The 17616-nt window shown below is 44.3% G+C and overlaps 1 protein-coding gene across 6 annotated transcripts in view; it reads right to left on the bottom strand.

Moving 5' to 3' along the window:
• Positions 1–17616, bottom strand: part of c2cd5 (C2 calcium dependent domain containing 5) — a 39684-nt gene that overhangs the window by 11487 nt on the left and 10581 nt on the right. For 4 of the 6 annotated variants that reach the window (XM_079501335.1, XM_079501340.1, XM_079501337.1 and 1 more), the window contains 8 exons: positions 16832–16940; positions 6422–6536; positions 3985–4083; positions 3784–3895; positions 3517–3596; positions 3010–3196; positions 1906–2070; positions 1296–1340 (listed from right to left, as the gene is read on the bottom strand). In XM_079501335.1, coding sequence (XP_079357461.1) covers positions 1296–1340; positions 1906–2070; positions 3010–3196; positions 3517–3596; positions 3784–3895; positions 3985–4083; positions 6422–6536; positions 16832–16940 — 912 coding nt within the window. Of the gene's footprint in view, positions 1–1295; positions 1341–1884; positions 2071–3009; positions 3197–3516; positions 3597–3783; positions 3896–3984; positions 4084–6421; positions 6537–16831; positions 16941–17616 lie in introns of all 6 variants that reach the window. The other 2 variants (XM_079501336.1, XM_079501339.1) reach the window with 2 other exon arrangements.

The following is a 17616-nucleotide window of genomic DNA, read 5'->3' as shown; positions in this document are numbered from 1 at the left end:
TCCACGCATCTCTAACACGCACATCTGCATCCTCTGTCTGGCCGGACTGAACGGCCATTAAAAACATCACTTTCTCAGGTGCCCAAAAAGTTCCCCAAAAACGGTGACACCATTGTTGGCCACAAACCAATTGTTAATTTGAAGAAGGATCTGGAATGGATAAACAGCAGAGAGAACACACACACCATGAAAATGTACACATGTGAGGGTGAGATGGTTGTATCACAGGGATTAGAACACAGACAGAAGGCTATCAATTAGGATTGTGTGGTGGTGGGTTTGCTGTCGACAGGTGAATCTGTGGTGGGTTGCACTCATTGTCCCTTGTTCGCCCCACATTGAGCTAGCTGTGTTATGAACAGTGTAGTCTCACGTAGCCAGACAACTATTCCACAATCTCCGAATGCTATAGAGTCTGGAACTACAGCTCCCAAGAGCTGAGTAACGAAAGCGTCTCTGCTGCTCAGACCGGAAAGATATTCGACCAATCACGACGCGGTGCTCACAGAACTGTAGTGCTATAGGGCATGGTTTTCTGGACTCACTGAAAAATCGGCCATTCATTCATCAATACAAAAATATTACCGGTAATAACAATTATTTTAAGTCTAGAATCCAGTCATCCAGGATCCTGATGAATCATGACCATAAAACCTGATTCTGTGAAAAGAAATGTTTTAATAATTAATTACCCCATTTAATAAATACCCTTTGTTTAGCGGTTTTCATTTTTCTTTCTTCACAGAATCAAAGGTGTATGGTCATGACTCACCAGGATCCTTGGATGGCTGGCCGCAGGATTCTAGGCTTAAAATATTTGATATAAATATTTTTGTAAATCTCTATGTGAAATATTAATGGCCAATTTTTCAGTGGGTCCAGAAAACCATGCCCACTGCTATGCGAGACGGGAACATAGAGTCATACGAGCGGGAGATTTATGTTATTTGTACGCGGATAGTTTAACACAGAAAAGTATCATGAAATTAACATAAACTAGTGAAAGAAATAACAGCGGAAATTAGCTAGCTATCTTAGCTTCAACAATCAACAGTAACTGTTTTTGCCGCTGCACCAAGTGACGGGATGCGTCACATCCGCTTTATCGCTTACTCATGGAAAGAGCTTCTGTTCTCCAGACTGTATGACGGAAGCATTTGAAAATTGCGAGAGGCAACAGTCTGGCCACGCGAGACTATGAACAGTGTAGTCAGTGTAGAAATGTGATTAATAAGAGCGGACGAAGGAGTCATGCGTGGCTGTGCCTCACAGCCGAACCCAGTCATGCTCAGTACCATGTTTATGCCGCGGAACACATCGGGGTCCAAGGCAAATATTTTCTTTAATGGAAGGAGGGAGAAGAGGGAGAGATTCATCACGACGTGTATACAGCACATCGTGTGTATAAAAGAAGACTTCAACAGATTATTGATGGCTCAATGGGCTTTATGCACACAGAATAACTATTGATACTTCCAGGCCGCTTCCCTACTTCCTTCACAGGTGTTACTAATGATACTGGGCTCTGTTCCATTTAGTGTACTGCGGTTCTCAAACGTTTAAATTTCAATTAACCCTATAACTCTAGTACAAATGGACCCATAAGGGTCCATTTGGTTCCATGTGTACACTCTCAGAGTTACAGACCCGTACAGGTCCATTTAGAAGAAACTCAAGGACACTTTGAGACCCACTGGTGTAGCAGAGTGTTTCCAGTGAGCCAACATGCACGATAGCAGCACCCTGACTCTGTTTGACCAGAATGGAACAGAGCCTTCATTAGTATCATCAGTAAGACCTGTGAAGGAAGTAGGGTAGGGGCCCAAGTTCTTTCCAAAATAGTGTGTATGTGTGTATTGTTAAAAATCATATCATCCTTCTCACCACACATCTCTCGTCTCTCACCGGTGGGTTGATGTGGTACAGCTCTTTGTTCTTGGCGATGGTGTCATTGATACGCTTCTGGATGGTGGAGATGTGCTGCTCATTGGCCAAGTCACTGGGGGTTTTGCCGGCAATCTGGATCCCTCCTGGTGCAGGCAGGGCTGTCAGATACACACCTGTAGCAGACTGAACACACACACACACACACACACACACACACACACACAACGTATGAAATGCATCCATTACTGACTTCCCGATTGCAGTGAGCTGTTGAAATGTCCTTAACCCATTCAGGCCTGACGTCGAAATAAAAAAAACGTTTGCTCTGAAAGAATATATATTCAAAGATTTGTGCCGCATTTTTACGATTTTTCAAAAATAGCAGACCTACAAGCTTGTAGATCTGCTATTTTTCAATAGCTAAAGTATAACATAATGCTTAGTTAAAACACCAAAAGGGGTTCCCGCCCCAAAAATTGGTTAAAAGCTATAATATGACACAGATGCGTCCTCAGGTCTAAATGGGTTAAGCAGGATATTGGACTGGGCGGCAGTGGCTCAGGGGTAGAGTGGCCGGGAGAACAGCAGGCTGGGAAAACCGTGAGGTTCCCAGTTCAAACCCGGGCTCCCCCAGAGTCGAAGTGTCCTTGAGCAACTGAACCCCTAATTGCTGCCTTGCACCAACCAGCTTGCATGGTTTCCTGTGTATTTGAATGGGTGAATGTAATGCACAATCTATGTAAAGCGCTTTGGATAAAAGCGCTACAGTATATAAATGCACCATTTAACCTTCACCCACTCTTTCTAAAAAACGTTAGCAAAATGCCAACAACTTTAAAGGTGAATCTACCATCACCATGATAGCACAATACAACAACACATTAAGCCATTTTGGGCGGGAACCCCTTTTGGTGTTAGCATTATGTTATGCTTTAGCTATTGAAAAATAGCAGATCTACAAGCTCATAGCGCGCCACCGAGTGGCGCGCTACGAGCTTGTAGGTCTGCTATTTTTGAAAAATCGAAGAACGACTGACATAGAAACATAGCTTTTTCAGAAAACTGTCAGGATGTAGAAGACATTTTTAGAATCTGATCTCAGGTCAAAATGGGTTAACTCACAGCAAGGCCCAGCAGCATGTTCTCTCCGATGCTGATCTGGATGCGGAGTCCAAACAGAGCGTTCATGCACCGCAACTTCAGTTTGTTCATCAGCTGCGTGTGCAGCTCATACTCCATGAAGGGCAGCAGGTTGGAGATGGCAGTGGCATTAACCTCTCCCTGGGCTTTCTTCTTTAACCGGCACAGTCTGGGAGACAACACGCACACAGACTTCAGGGCAGTGCCAAAGAGGAAGATACGGACGCAGTCACGGAGTCACGCAGTTGTGCATTACGTTTTCTCTTTAACTTTTTATGCCGATGTTATTCTATTCAATACTAAGCCGCTTACAATTGTAGAATGTGCTCATTTAGAGGAAATGTTCTAGAGAATAAGTAATCATACGTGATATAATTTAAATTGTATATTTTGAGTGTTTAGTTATCGCTCACAAAACTGAAATGAATGTAACCAAGTCTTTACACGTGTAGAAACTGTACATGTGCCTGTCTTGTTTGAATATCTCACCTGGCCTGGATGAGGCAGCCTTTCCCTGTGACAGCTGCTTCTTGTGGCAAGTCAATGGTTGTGAACAGCACATCAGGAACCTTTCACAGAGAAATTCACACTTTATTCACCGGTGTGTGTTCGGTGTGTGTGTGTACGTGCATATACTGTATGTGTGTGTGTGTGTGTGTGTGTGTGTGTGTGTGAGAGAGAGAGCGAGAGCGAGAGCGAGAGCGTGTGTGTGTGTGTGTGTGTGTGTGTGTGTGTGTGTGTGTGTGCGTGCTAGACCTTCTGTCGTCGGCAGTGGTAGCAGTAGGTGAGCTGGGCGGGGAACGGCATGTTGAGCTCGTCGTATGGAATGTGACAAAACCCACAGGAGGGAGGAGACGGGTCCTCAAACCTGGAAAGAACACAGACAGGGTCCTTGCTGCCCATTATCAGCCACACATACTAAGGGATTGTGTTCAAAATGTATTCATCCACACACACCTATTATCGCCGCTCCCAATATCCAGACACCCTTCACGCATGTACCGAGGATTCAAGATGGCCGCTGTGCCCGCTGCCGACAGGATGCACACCTCCTCGCTGTGTAGAGGATGAGAAGAGGAAGAGAAGCGGAGAGAAAATGGTGAGAGGAGGAGAGAAGGTCAGGAGAGAAGGTCAGGAGAGAAGGTCTACTCTACTCTATGGCATTTAAGTCAAGTTTATTGAAATGGGTTTAGTCCTTTTCAGTGTAAAAAACAGGGGCGCTCAGGTGAACTGCTTGCCCACCACCACAGAGGTTCTGGGTTCGAATCCACCGTGGTGCATCTGGCTTTGTCGATACAAACACTTTGTCTATACGAACACAATTAGCCCTTCGCTAAGACCCACCCACTCCACTTTGCGATGGCAAGCTGTCCTTCTCACCTATTGAGATGCATGTTAAATGACGGGATTTCTCCATATAAAGCAAGACCTTCAAAATGTCTTCTAAATCTAGACTATGCACTGGACAAATGTGCATGACATTATTTCAATAAACTATAAATGTGAGGAAATGTTAGAGGGAGAAACAGTATCCAACTCAATCAACGACCACAGGTGAATTGTGAGTAATGCACGGTAGACTACAGTGAATAGTATTATTGCCATTTTGCCATCACCTGGATGGGTCAGTCGTGTAACTGTCCCAACGGTATGTGTTCAACAACACAGCCATGCAAAATAACACTGACAGCCGTGAGGTGACGTAAGCTTGCCATTAGGGATGTCCCGATGACGATCTGATCCGATCCGATTCCGATCATTTGATTTTGAGTATCTGCCGATACCGATTTTTTACATTTTTATAGGACACATATGCCGTACCACAATAGTACAATATCCAAAGTCCCAGACAATATCCAGTCTAATATCATAGTATGAATATAATATTGATAATAGTGATGTCCCGATCACGTTTTTTAGCTCCCGATCCGATTCCGATAATTTGAAAATTCATGTGATCGGCCCAGATTTCCAATCACATGATCGGATCAACCCTACTTGCCATCCTTAGCAAAGGTTGCTTTTGGGTTGTGGTTTAGCGAAGGGCGGAAGGGCTAATTGGACTGTGTTCTGGGTAGGCATGTCGTATACTCTTATAGGCACGCAAGTGGAGCCTGCAGTACTACCGTTGCCCAGCGGTGGAGCTTGCAGAACCATTGCGGCTCAGGAATCCAATCCACCACTCCTGAATGAAGTGTCTGGTGCTGGGAGTCTGGTCCTCGCTGGTCCTCGCTGTACTCCTGGTGAGAGCAGGCGTGGACCTGGTGAGACGTAGGAGGGGCCCGGACAGGAGGCAACCCACAGAGCCTAGTCCCTCCACATGCCAGAATTGTACCTCTCAGTCCCAGCATAGTAGTTCCGGAGTGGTTCCAACGGATTGTGTGGCCCTGGTCTTTCCCTAGTGGGTCTGATCGAGGGTAGCTACTGGGACGTAAGTCGGGACTTGATCACCCCGGCTGGGTCACCCGAGTGAGGGGTATGATGTTCGCGAGACCCGAAACCCCGATGACCTTGGGACACATCACTGAGGATACGTCCCAGTTGCATCCATGCAATGCATTTTCGTTCTGAGGCTGACAGGATTGTCAGTAACAGGGTTGACAAAAAATGCTAAAGTTAGACATTGCTAGCTATGTGGTGCATGTAAATGGCACCACATGGGCATGCATTCATCAGGTGTCCAATGTGTTTGTGTGATTTTTTTTTTAAATTAATTAAACAATTGCTTTTAACTCAGTTTTAACAGGGTAGGCGTAGAGTGATTATCCCCCTATGTCAAACATTATGAAACTCAAAGAAAATTAATTAAAAGAAGAGCACACTTGGCTGACTTTTTTCCAGCAACTTCATGAAAGTGATGTCACGTCCTGGAAAGGATGGACTTTTGGAACACTCCATGTTTTCTTTTAACAGTAACAGGGTTGACTTAAACAGGGGGACACAACTAAAATATATTTTTTTTACGCAATTGTAAACAAATTAAAAAGAAAACTTTAAGAGTCTTGAAAAGACACGTGAGGCTTTATATGAGATATTGATTTTCTTTAAGATCATAAAAAAATTGGGCTCAATATCTAGTCAAAGTTGAACAACTTATGCAGTGTGTAAATAACCCTATAAAACAATAAAATAAACAATTGTTCTTATGTTATGAAAACACATCAAGGAAACTAAATTATGATTTTTATAATTTAGATTTTTTGAGTGGTGCAACCACTCCATTACGGAGCTATGTTTGTCCCTGGGTCTCTGTCTGGGTCCGTCTGTCCGGGCACGAAAATCCCCCACACAGTAACTCTGTCATTTCTCAACCGCTTCGGACGCGGGGCGGCGACAAAATGTCACGTTTTCGTAGAATGACCCATATGCCATAATTGTGTGTGTGTCTACATACCAGATGCTGGTGTTCTCACTGTATCCCACCACAGCATGGCACCCCAGAGCTTTGGCATGAGATTTGATCTCCTGGCGAATTTCCTCCCACCATGCATCCCGAGTCTCTGGCTCGTCTGAAACACACACACACGACACTGTGTCAAACGTGTTCTCACCTCAACTCTCTGATTGACTTCCACATCTGACTGAAAATAAGCCGATTAAAAACTAACTGTCATGATAAACCGACAGCATTATACACTATTTCTGACACAATGAGGTGTTCCCCAATCTAAGTAGTGCTCAGACTGACAGTGACTATGTGAAAACTCTCCTACATAACAGTGTCGTACTAATCTAGCTACCTTGACTTACCAGCAAATACACAAAACGTTTGCAAGTGATTAAATGGGGCATCATAGCAAGCCAAAACCACTTAACCAATTATCAGCTTGTAAATAAAACATGATAATGGGGAAAGAGTTGACTTAAAACAATGGTAATGATGAAGGCAAAGTCAGTGGTTAGGTTAGTGTGCATTGGATTTTATTGGCATTCCGCATGTGCATGTTAATCACCAGCCCAAATGGATTCTCCTTCATTATTGAAAGTCTCCTCTCCTTGTCTCCTTTCGTCATTGTGGCCTAACAGGCACGTAACATCAGGGTGTAAAATGCATGTCAGCCAACAGACAAATGGTAACAAATACAACGGTGGCTGGAAGGAAGGATACTAGGCTAGGTCAACATTTGGAGGTCCTATTCTGAAAATATGGTAGCTCGTTAAAATAGTGAGACAAATTAGGTATGTTTTCAGCCCGGCTGATGAGGTGAAGAGACAACTAAGAGGATGTTTCATAGTTTGTTGGCATTCAGCCTTCATCATAGTCATGGACATACTCGTGAAGGCTAAAACATGGGCGTATCTCAATATTCAAACGAGGCGCTGTTCCAAAACGCCATCCGTCTGATTTCACACTGGTTGTAAGGATTTTACTCAACCAGGATCTTGCAAAGGTTTGTATATTCACTTGCTCATGTCGTGCTGCATCAGTGCGTAGAAAAGATTGTGAGGAAGCCACATTAGAGTATTGAGCTGTGCCCCATGTTTCTCCAAGTAGGCTACATGCTGACAGAGCCACAGACAGACAAAGATAGTGAGAGAGAAATACAGACAGACAGACAAATTGGGCTGTTTGTGAGAGAGGGAGTGAGTGGATAAGGAGAGGGGAATAAAAAAACCTAAACATGAGTAATAATGGTCAGGCGTATTAAAGACCCACCATGGTCTTGGTTGGGCTCCTTTGAAAAAACAGAAGTGGCATGTCACACAGGCCAGGCGCATGACTATGCACATGCTCATCTCATTCACCCCAGAGTCCATAGGGCTTCGTTTAGGTTTTTAAATTGCAGCCACCGTGATAATTCCCCCCAATCACAGATTCCCTCCACGGTGCTCCACCTTCTTCTGTCTCCCTCTCCCTCCAGTATGAATAGAGCCTGGTGAGTCAGCGATGTACATCATGTACACTAGGGTTGGGCGATCTGACGGTAAAACCATATACCTTGTTTGTTTGCTTGCAACGGGTTAGTTTCAAAACAGTCATATTATTTCATACAAGCCCCTTAGGGTTCTTTACGGTAGAACCTACGGCAAGTCTAGCCTGCGATCAATACCATTTTCGGATTTCTGATCCGGTCGGGCGCGGAAAACATCTTGTAGTCACTGGTTTGTAGTCATCAGGCCGGAACCACCAAACCGGAACCTGAATTACGCAAAATAATTCCCCGCGATCAAGTGCATCATAATTTTAGGGCCTACCCACTAAAGCCCTTGATGCAGCGTAGTTTAGCTTATAGGAATAGTTTGTTTGGTATATCCATCTTCTATTCCAACTCGTAGCGACTGGCGAGACTAGTAGTTATACTCGATTCAGCATGGGGATTGGGAGAACAAAAACAAAGCAGCACCAAAAATAACGGAACCAGCTAATCTGAACCACAGTTTTTTCCATTTTCCATGGCCGAGACCGGATCACACGGTTTGGAAACGAATACCAAGCTTTCCTCCGAGGTGGAAAATGTGGTGATGCAAGGTTACGTCTAGAGCCATGCTTCTAGAGCCCATGCTTCAGTTTCACTAGAACAGCAGCAGAGCATATAGAGCGAGGTTACGGCTAGTCTAGAGCCATGCTTCTAGAGCCATGCTTCAGTTTCACTAGAACAGCAGCAGAGCATATAGAGCGAGGTTACGGCTAGTCTAGAGCCATGCTTCTAGAGCCATGCTTCAGTTGCACTAGAACAGCAGCAGAGCATATACAATTAGCAACATTAGCATTGCTGAGAGATGCAATATGAAGTTCAAAATGGATTAAACTATGACGCATATTCATATGTCAAGTTGTATTTCAAAGGACAATCTTGTTTCCATTGTGGATTACATTTTTATCTTTGATCAGAGACATAGTAGGTAGTACAACATGGTTCAACCTGTTGCAGTAGCTTGATTATGGATCCTGCCGCAAAAGAACAAGGAGGCACGGCCTTTGCGCTTAGAGGCAGGCCCACGGCCGTCTTGAGTGACAGGCTGTCAGCCAGGCCAGGCAGGCAGGCAGCCTGCTGTTAAGAACACAAGCACGATGCACTTTTTAACAGAATAGCGTTCGTATTGGGTTTCAGGTGGTTCCCAGCTACAGTAAATGATGGAGAGTTGGTAAGCAAATGGACCCTTATATAGATCTTTCACTCAAGAGTGTTATACTGTTATTATTGATCAACGTTTGTGTCTCTCTCCTATGGTACCACATCAATACAGCATGGAATTGTGGACAAAATTGTACGTTTGGGGTCTAAATCTCATCAAATGGTGGTCCGTGGCTCAAATTCTGAATTGAGGTAGGCTACCTTAGCATGTTATTGAAATATCCCAAGAGTTAAAATACGAACTAATATATTAAAACTAATACACATTAAAAACGGAAGCTTGTGTAATGTCACTTCCATGTTCCAACCAATGCTTCTCATACGAGGAAATCAAGAAATCACTTTGGCGTTACTATTCGCGTTAAAATACGAAGTAACAACTATATTCTATTAAAAACGCGTTAAAATACGAAGTAACGCTATTCTGTTAAAACGCATTGTGCTTGTGTTCTTAACAGCGGTGTCTGCCTGGCTGACAGCCTGTCACTCAAGACGGCCGTGGGCCTGCCTCTAAGCGCAAAGGCCGCGCCTCTTTCTTTTGCGGCATAACGCATAATTAAGCGTTGCAGTAGTATCCATCAAGTTGTTAAATATAGCGTGTCTGGATGCAGAAAACCTTTGGATGGAGAACATCAAGACGGTCGTTAACAGACACGTCTGTTGTAAAGGGTACTGTTCAACCTTCTGTTCAGTGATTTAGTGTTCTAACCTACATTTCAAGGAATTAAGACTCAAGACATCAACTAGGGTCCTGGAAATGCAGTTTGAGTTTGCGGTGCTGTGTGGTACTGCAGGAACTTTGTAGATCAGCCGTGTCTAGCCCCATAAAATGTGTTTTTGTTTTAAAGGAATACTTCACCGGGTATTGAAGTATTCCTTTAATCACCCAATTAAACCATGTTTTGAGGGACTTTTTGACGGTTTGAAAAACACCGCCCAACTCTAATGTACACCATTCTCTCCGTCTCTCTCCCTCCAGTATAAATACGTGTGTGAGTCAGGGATGTACATCCTGGTTAGTGTGGCTCTTCTTGTAAGAGCGTAAACCTCCTAAACCTTCTCTGGTCTAGGCAGGATAAACTTTGGATCACGATGCAGATGTTTGGAGGGTGAAAGCGTTTTAGGGACAGCTCTTGGGTGGGGGCAGCAGGTGTCAGGTGATAGCTGCAGTGCAGGTGGGGGGTAGAGTTTAGATGCGTCTGCAAGCAGGATGGGGCGGGGGGGACACAACAGCGCATGCTCCACTTCAGCTCAGCACATCGCTCACACACACATGGATCAGCAAGAGGAGAATGGCAGCTCACTGAATCGAACAATGTTCAGCGATTAAGCCAAGCGTCCGCCACGTCGTATTGAGGTTTCTTAGTGGATGTACTACCACTGAGGGCTGAGAAAGGGAAAGCCCCGCTCACTTGTTTGCTTTCTGACTGTGTATAGCCCCCCAACCCCCATTTCACTGAGCTGCCGTCTCTTCAGGATGAGAGCAATACAAAAATAAAAAATAAATTAAAATAATCTTGGAAGAGGGGGGGGGGGAATACCTGCGGTGACACTATTCCAGTCTAGCAGTTTGTATGAGCGTGTGTTACCCAAGGCTGTGCCAGAACACACCGTTAGTACAGAGAAAAGAGAAGAAGAAAAGAACAGACAGACTAACAAACGAGCACAACGCTACAGGACGACAGCACTCATAAAGTAAGGTCACTACGTGAAGACAGTCAGGCCTACTGACTGAATCTAAAAAACAAACAGAAAACAAACAGAAAGGAAAGGGAAAGAGATGAGAACAAATAAAATATACAGGCTTTAAGAAAGCCTGAGCGAGGGAAAAAAAGCTATATACTACTAAGGGGGATAGAAGGAGCATGCATGAGTCTACACTCATGTTATTCTATGGCTGACACAATCAATGCAAGACAGCAACAAGGAGGAGCAAGGACTGCCACAAAACAGTCATATCAAGGGACCTCAAAACCTACTCTAGTGAGGTCTTTAACCAAGTATTGGAGAGTCTGGATTGGTCCGATGAGCTTAAAAGCACACTTGTCGAAGAAGCTTGGCTTGGCTTCAAAACCAAATATACATCAGTACTGAACAACATGGCTCCTTTGAGAACCACCAGGGGCAAAACCCGCTCGGAACCATGGATGAATTCGGACATACTGGCTGCAATGAAAGCCAGAGACAAAAAATGCTCTGAATTTCTAAAATGCAAGTCAAAGCTAGCCAAGCGCTTCGACAGTGTTCGCCAAGCTCGTTTGAACAACCTAAATACCCAACGAATCAAGCTAAGAAACAGTGTAACTGCCATGACCAAATCAGCTAAAAGTAACTTCATCAATGATAAAGCACAGGAAAACAAAAACAATCCTTGTGAGCTCTGGAAGCTACTAAACAATCAACTAGGCAGCGGTCAGAAACTAAAAACCAGGTTTTCAAACATAAACATCAAATCGGACAACACTCTCATCACTGACAACCTTGATGTGGCCAACTACTTGAATATCTTCTTTACAAACATAGCAACAACTCTGGTTAACAAACTGCCCTCCCACTCTGGGCTCTTTGGTGTAGAGCACATTACAACCTTCTACAGAAACCTAGGTGTTTGTAAAGACGATTTTAAACTAGTTATGGTAACAACTGATGAGGTAATTAAGAAACTGAGTGCCCTCCAACCCCACAAGGCCACAGGCCATGACAATATTCCCTCCAAATTTCTCAGAGACTCAGCCATCTCTATAGCTCCAATCATCACCCACATAGTAAACCTCTCCATCAAACAGGGACAGGTCCCCCAATATTTCAAACTGGCCAAAGTAACCCCCTTGCACAAGAAAGGGAGTAAATTAGACCCCGGCAACTACCGCCCTATTTCTATTCTTAGCTCCATCTCGAAAGTGATGGAAAAAATAGTCTATGAACAGGTTGAAAAGTATCTTGCCACTAATAAATTAATGTACGAGTTCCAATCTGGCTTCAGAACGTCCCACTCCACTGACACATGCCTTCTCTATTTGAGCGACCACATCAAACATGAGGTGGATGCTGGCAAATACTGCGGCATGGTCATGCTGGACCTCCAAAAGGCTTTTGACACCGTGAACCACTCCATACTGGTTAACAAGCTAAAGGCAATTGGTTTCGATAGCACATCAGTGAGCTGGATGCAATCCTACCTGGAGGGGAGAGAACAGATGGTGGAGGTGAATGGAACACTGCCCCCCCCCCTCCCAGTGAGCTGTGGCGTTCCACAAGGGAGCATACTGGGACCTTTACTGTTCCTAATATATGTTAACGACATGACTTCAGCTTGTGACTGCAACTTGTTCCTGTTCGCAGATGACTCGGCACTGCTAGTCTCGGACAGGAACAAACTGCAGGTTGAAAAGGCCCTCAGCTCTGAACTCGGTAGAATCTGCACCTGGCTCGCTGATAACAAACTATCTTTACACCTGGGAAAAACTGAATCCATTCTCTTTGGCTCTAATAGTAATCTCAGCAAGGCAAATGGCTTCTTGGTTAGAGTGGGTGACAATGTTATCACACGTAAAGATGAAATTACCTACCTAGGTTCCATCCTGGAGGCTAATCTTTCCGGTGATAAAATGGCCACCAACGTAATCAAAAAGGTCAACCATAGAACAAGATTCCTTTACAGGATCTCCTCACTGGTCAACAAAAACACCTTGAAGACCTTAACAGGAGCCCTTGTACAGGGTTTCTTTGACTATGCATGCACCTCCTGGTACCACAGCACCTCAAAGGCCCTTAAAACCAGGCTCCAGACTTCCCAAAACAAACTGGTCAGGCTCCTACTTGACCTCGCCCCCCGAACCCACCTCACCCCTGCCCACTTCGACAGGCTGGAATGGCTTAGGGTCGACGACAGAGTACAGCATCTTGCAATGGGTCTGGTCCACAAGATTCGATACACCACCAAGATACCCATGTACCTGTCTAGATAATTCCTTAATGTTAACGAAGTCCACACCCACAACACCAGAGGGAGTGCAACGAACCATGTACAACCCAGATTCGGCACAAACAAGGGACTAAATTCTTTTCGCTCCTATGCCACCAAAATGTGGAACGCCCTACCAACTGTCATTAAGACATGCGAATCCCTTGACTCCTTCAAAACCGCTCTCAAAGGGCACCTACGGAGTACGGACGGCTGCAATTCGAAACTGGCCCCTGTAAAATCGGAATCCCTCAAACACGAACGCAAGGACAACACAAGAGACGGTCGCGGCCACACAGCACGTGAATCCCCCCCACCGCCCACCCCTTTTTTTCCCTCACTGTATATGTTTCTTTTCCCTTTTTACCTCCTTTATGATGAATTTCTGTTCTGTCTATAGAAGTTTCTATTTGTACGTCTCTAAATGTTTTGATGATTTGAACATGGTGGACCCTATTGGAAACAAGTGTAATGCTTAATTGGGTCGTCCACTCACAGTTAACAGCCTTTGTATTGAGTTTGTGCTTGAAATGTACTGTAATTCTGCAAACTGTTAATAAATTCTTCAATCAATCAATCAATCAAGGGCTGCTCTCTGGTTGGGGGGGGGGGTCAAGCGTCAAGGGGCCAGTGAGGCTATTCAACGTTGAAGCTCTGGGCCCTAGTGGTAGGAAGAGGGACTACAGGCGGACCCGTGGATTCATGACCGGGAAACCCCGTGCAGCTGGGCTTTAACATTGTGTCGTGACGTAGGACCATCACTCCAACGTGTCCGGAGGAGGGACTTCCGGCAGTCTTCCGGGTGCTTCAAAACGCCACTGAGCAACTTCCACTGACATGAATAGCTGGGGGGGGCGGAGCTTCGCGCCAGTTCAGTCTCTATCCTTTTATATACTCTATGGGGGGGGTCTCTGTGAGCCAAACCTGCCATTAGGGAGGTGTACTGTATATACATTCTATGACTGTGTTACGAAAACACACGCCCTTAGAAACACCCTGCCTACCTCCGATTGGTCAGACACACCCTTGTGTGACGCACGCAGAAGTGCCTCTCACATGAGCGGACAACCTTAGTCCTTTTCTGCTAAAGACGACATTGGAGTTTTATTAAAAGTCACATATCGCCAAGTTTAACACTGGACGACTTATTAGGTTATTAATATTAATCCAGAACCGCCAGTCTAATATTTAGCTGTTCTTGGCGTCTCCGTCGCCTGGCAACGCTTTGCTCCCGCTTTGTGACGACATTGAATATTTTGTCCCCGTCCACACTATCTTTAGAGACGATCTTTAGCAGCGTTTTTCTCAGATTGAGGTGATCATACAGAACATCAATGTTTTAGGAGCTCAATAAAAAATCCCCGCAACCTTGCGGTTACTATATGAGCGCTTCTGATGAAAGCGAAAGTAACTAGCGGCTGCCCCGGAAATGAAATATTTTTACTTCCAGTTTGCTGAATCAGCTTTTGGGCTCTTCAAAATAAGACCTCACGGCTGAAAAGTGTGGCAGACAAGCGACTAAACTTGACCTTACACATTGCGAGGAAAATAACTCCCCAAACCCTGTAATACCAGATGGCACCGTGACATGTAAACATTAAGCATTAGACTTCCAATCCCAGCGCCTCAGGATCGAAACCCGTCACGACGCCGTTTATTTATCTTATCTAAATGCATCGCAAATTATTAGGATTAAGGTTGCATTTGTCGTCCCAGGGCAAAAAACAGAACGACGGAGGCGCGCCGTCTCGAGCGGACTTGAGCATCGTCGAGAAACACCGCCGAGCGAGCCGCAGCCCGCAGGCGAGCGAGCCTCCGTGCCGAACGGTGCGAAGTCCACTAGAGTCGACTCAGCGCCGTCCGAGTTATGTACTGATACGGACGGAATCGTAAATTATCCTAAAACTGTTGTAGATTGTATATACACATCACGGAGTGGTAACTAGCCAAACCTGCCATTTGGGATTAGGGAGTGGCAACTATGCAAGAGAAACAGGAGTGTGTGGGTTAAAAAGAAGGCAGCAGAGGCCATACTTTTGGTCAAATCCATGGATCTCAGGGAGAAGAATGGGCACAGAATGAACTGATTTTCAGTGGCCATCACTGTTCATCCCTGAAAAAAACCCTGCTCATTTGAACCCAGCCCATCCATCAGCACAACCCCTTCACAGCATTCTCCATAAAATATGGTCTCAAGAGCATGACAACCTATTAATGGGTACTTTTGTCTGTTGTCCAGGTATGGGGGATTGTTGTGTATCAGTGTTTAGTCTATTATCATGCAAATGTTACTGAGCTAACTCCTAATTCTTGCTCAAGACAAGCGCTTAACGTCACATGAAAATGTCCTGCTAGCTTTAATGGAAGTCTTTAATAAAAGCCTGAATAATAATAGCAACAGTTGGATTTCAAGACAGGAATGATGAACCCTACTGTACCAAACAGGGCCGCAGTAGACACTAAAACCCATTTCCCACTCACATATAAAGCCAGTAATCTGTTGGAAATGTTCACTCTGAAGTGGTAGTGGCGCAGATTTAAAATGCCGGTACATTTCACACCACCAAACTCTCTACCATGACTTATTACCACAAATGTTCTTCTGCAGCTGGATTGGGAATGAAAAGCATCCGTTTACCGGTAGCATCATAAGGAAACCGTTACAGTAGTTATGTGAGCATACTGTTGTTGCAAAATTGTTGACAAAATGCCTCATACTACTGGTCCATAAGATATTTTTTACTTTCATGGAGTAACTACGATGCAAGTTTGCATTTCCAGGTGTTATACAAGTAGCACTTTGTGCTTTGTGTTCATAGCAGAGTTAAATTAGTCAGTCTGCGAGCCTGCAGAATTGGTATGTTATTTTTTTCATCCCAATTACATGTTTTAATCATCCTCAAATGCCAAGCATTACATATTATACCTGTTACAAACATTCATCTAATGTGGGAACAGTGACATGATGGCATTTACACATAAAGGGGCAATGTGGGAATGGCTCTCCACTGCCTATGCTGGCAATTTAGGCACAGTTATTATCCAGCAATATTATGGCATTCCACTGGAAAAGGCATTTAGAGACACCACATGTAGGACCTCATCAGAGCACCACCTGCAGCCAATGACACAACACAGCAGAAGCAGCAGCGAACCAGAGCCATGCACTCCTACCACACCTGACCTCCAGAGGGCAGCACCATAGTATGCAATATTTGACACAAAAGACAGCTATACCACATAATGGCACAATGGCACATACAGTTGAGTGACGACATAAATAAATGCTAGTCGGTCACATGCGGTGGAAGTTGCCCATGTCTACTTCCAAACTATACTGTCCAAAAATTATAGTTTTCTGCTACAGCAGTGCCAACTGTTTTTTGCCAGACAGATAATTTAGGTGCTACATTGAATGTGGAACTAGGAACAACTTTCAACTGCTCCAGACAGATAATTTATGTGCTACTGTACATTGAATGTGGAACTAGGAACAACTTTCACTTGCTCCAGACAGATAATTTATGTGCTACTGTACATTGAATGTGGAACTAGGAACAACTTTCACTTGCTCCAGACAGATAATTTATGTGCTACTGTACATTGAATGTGGAACTAGGAACAACTTTCACTTGCTCCAGACAGATAATTTATGTGCTACTGTACATTGAATGTGGAACTAGGAACAACTTTCACTTGCTCCAGACCTCCTAGGTAAATGGACCAGCCACCTAGTGAGGCTGTGTTGTTTGCGTTGACTCACCAGGGTTGTGTATGCGGTCCAGCAGTTTGACGGAGCGAGCGCTGACCACTCCACCGACATGAACGAGGAAGCCAGGCGGAAATGATGTCAAGGTGAAGAAGGGGAATTCCTGTAGACAGAAATGTCCAACACCACATATTATATATTCATATCATATTATTGTAAGGGGTCAACATCAGTGCTTTAGCAGAGATCTACTCTGTCTCCCTGCCTAAAAGGGGTTTCTTCAGAGAACAGGAGTTCATCTAATTCTCTGGCATATTTCATGACAACCGACATTACATTGGCAGAATACCTAAGCCCAACACATCTGTTCTCATGTTGTTTTTCATTTGTGTTGATTGAATAGCTATTTTGAATGTCATATGTGTGTGCTAATTTACTAGTATAGTTCACCAGCCTAATACACATCTAACTCGTTGGGGAAAAAAGACAGAAAAAAGCTTTTTTGGGATGTATCTTTTATCGGTTTTGGAGGTGTGGAAAATGTTGAAAAATGTTCCTTAAGGCTCAAAAGTGAGTAGGCTCCAGCCAATGTCCTTTGTCTATTTGAAAAACAAAGTGTCTAGTCACTTGAACACCAATGTCTTAGATCTACAAGCATGTCAAATACAATATACAAATTAAGTCATTTTGTCTTGTCAAAATGCAAAACAAAATCAGCAATGCTGTATGATTAAGAGCAAGGTGGAGTTACATTATCCCTAAATGAGGAAAAAGGCCCACGTGCATCAAGGGTTGAGTGGAATGGTACTACTGAACATTCCCATGCAACCAAGACTACT

Source organism: Electrona antarctica, assembly GCF_951216825.1.
Source record: "Electrona antarctica genome assembly, chromosome: 5".
NCBI classification, from domain to species: Eukaryota; Metazoa; Chordata; class Actinopteri; order Myctophiformes; family Myctophidae; genus Electrona; species Electrona antarctica.
The sequence above is the reverse complement of the archived record's forward strand: the minus strand, read 5'-3'. Positions and strand labels throughout refer to the sequence as shown.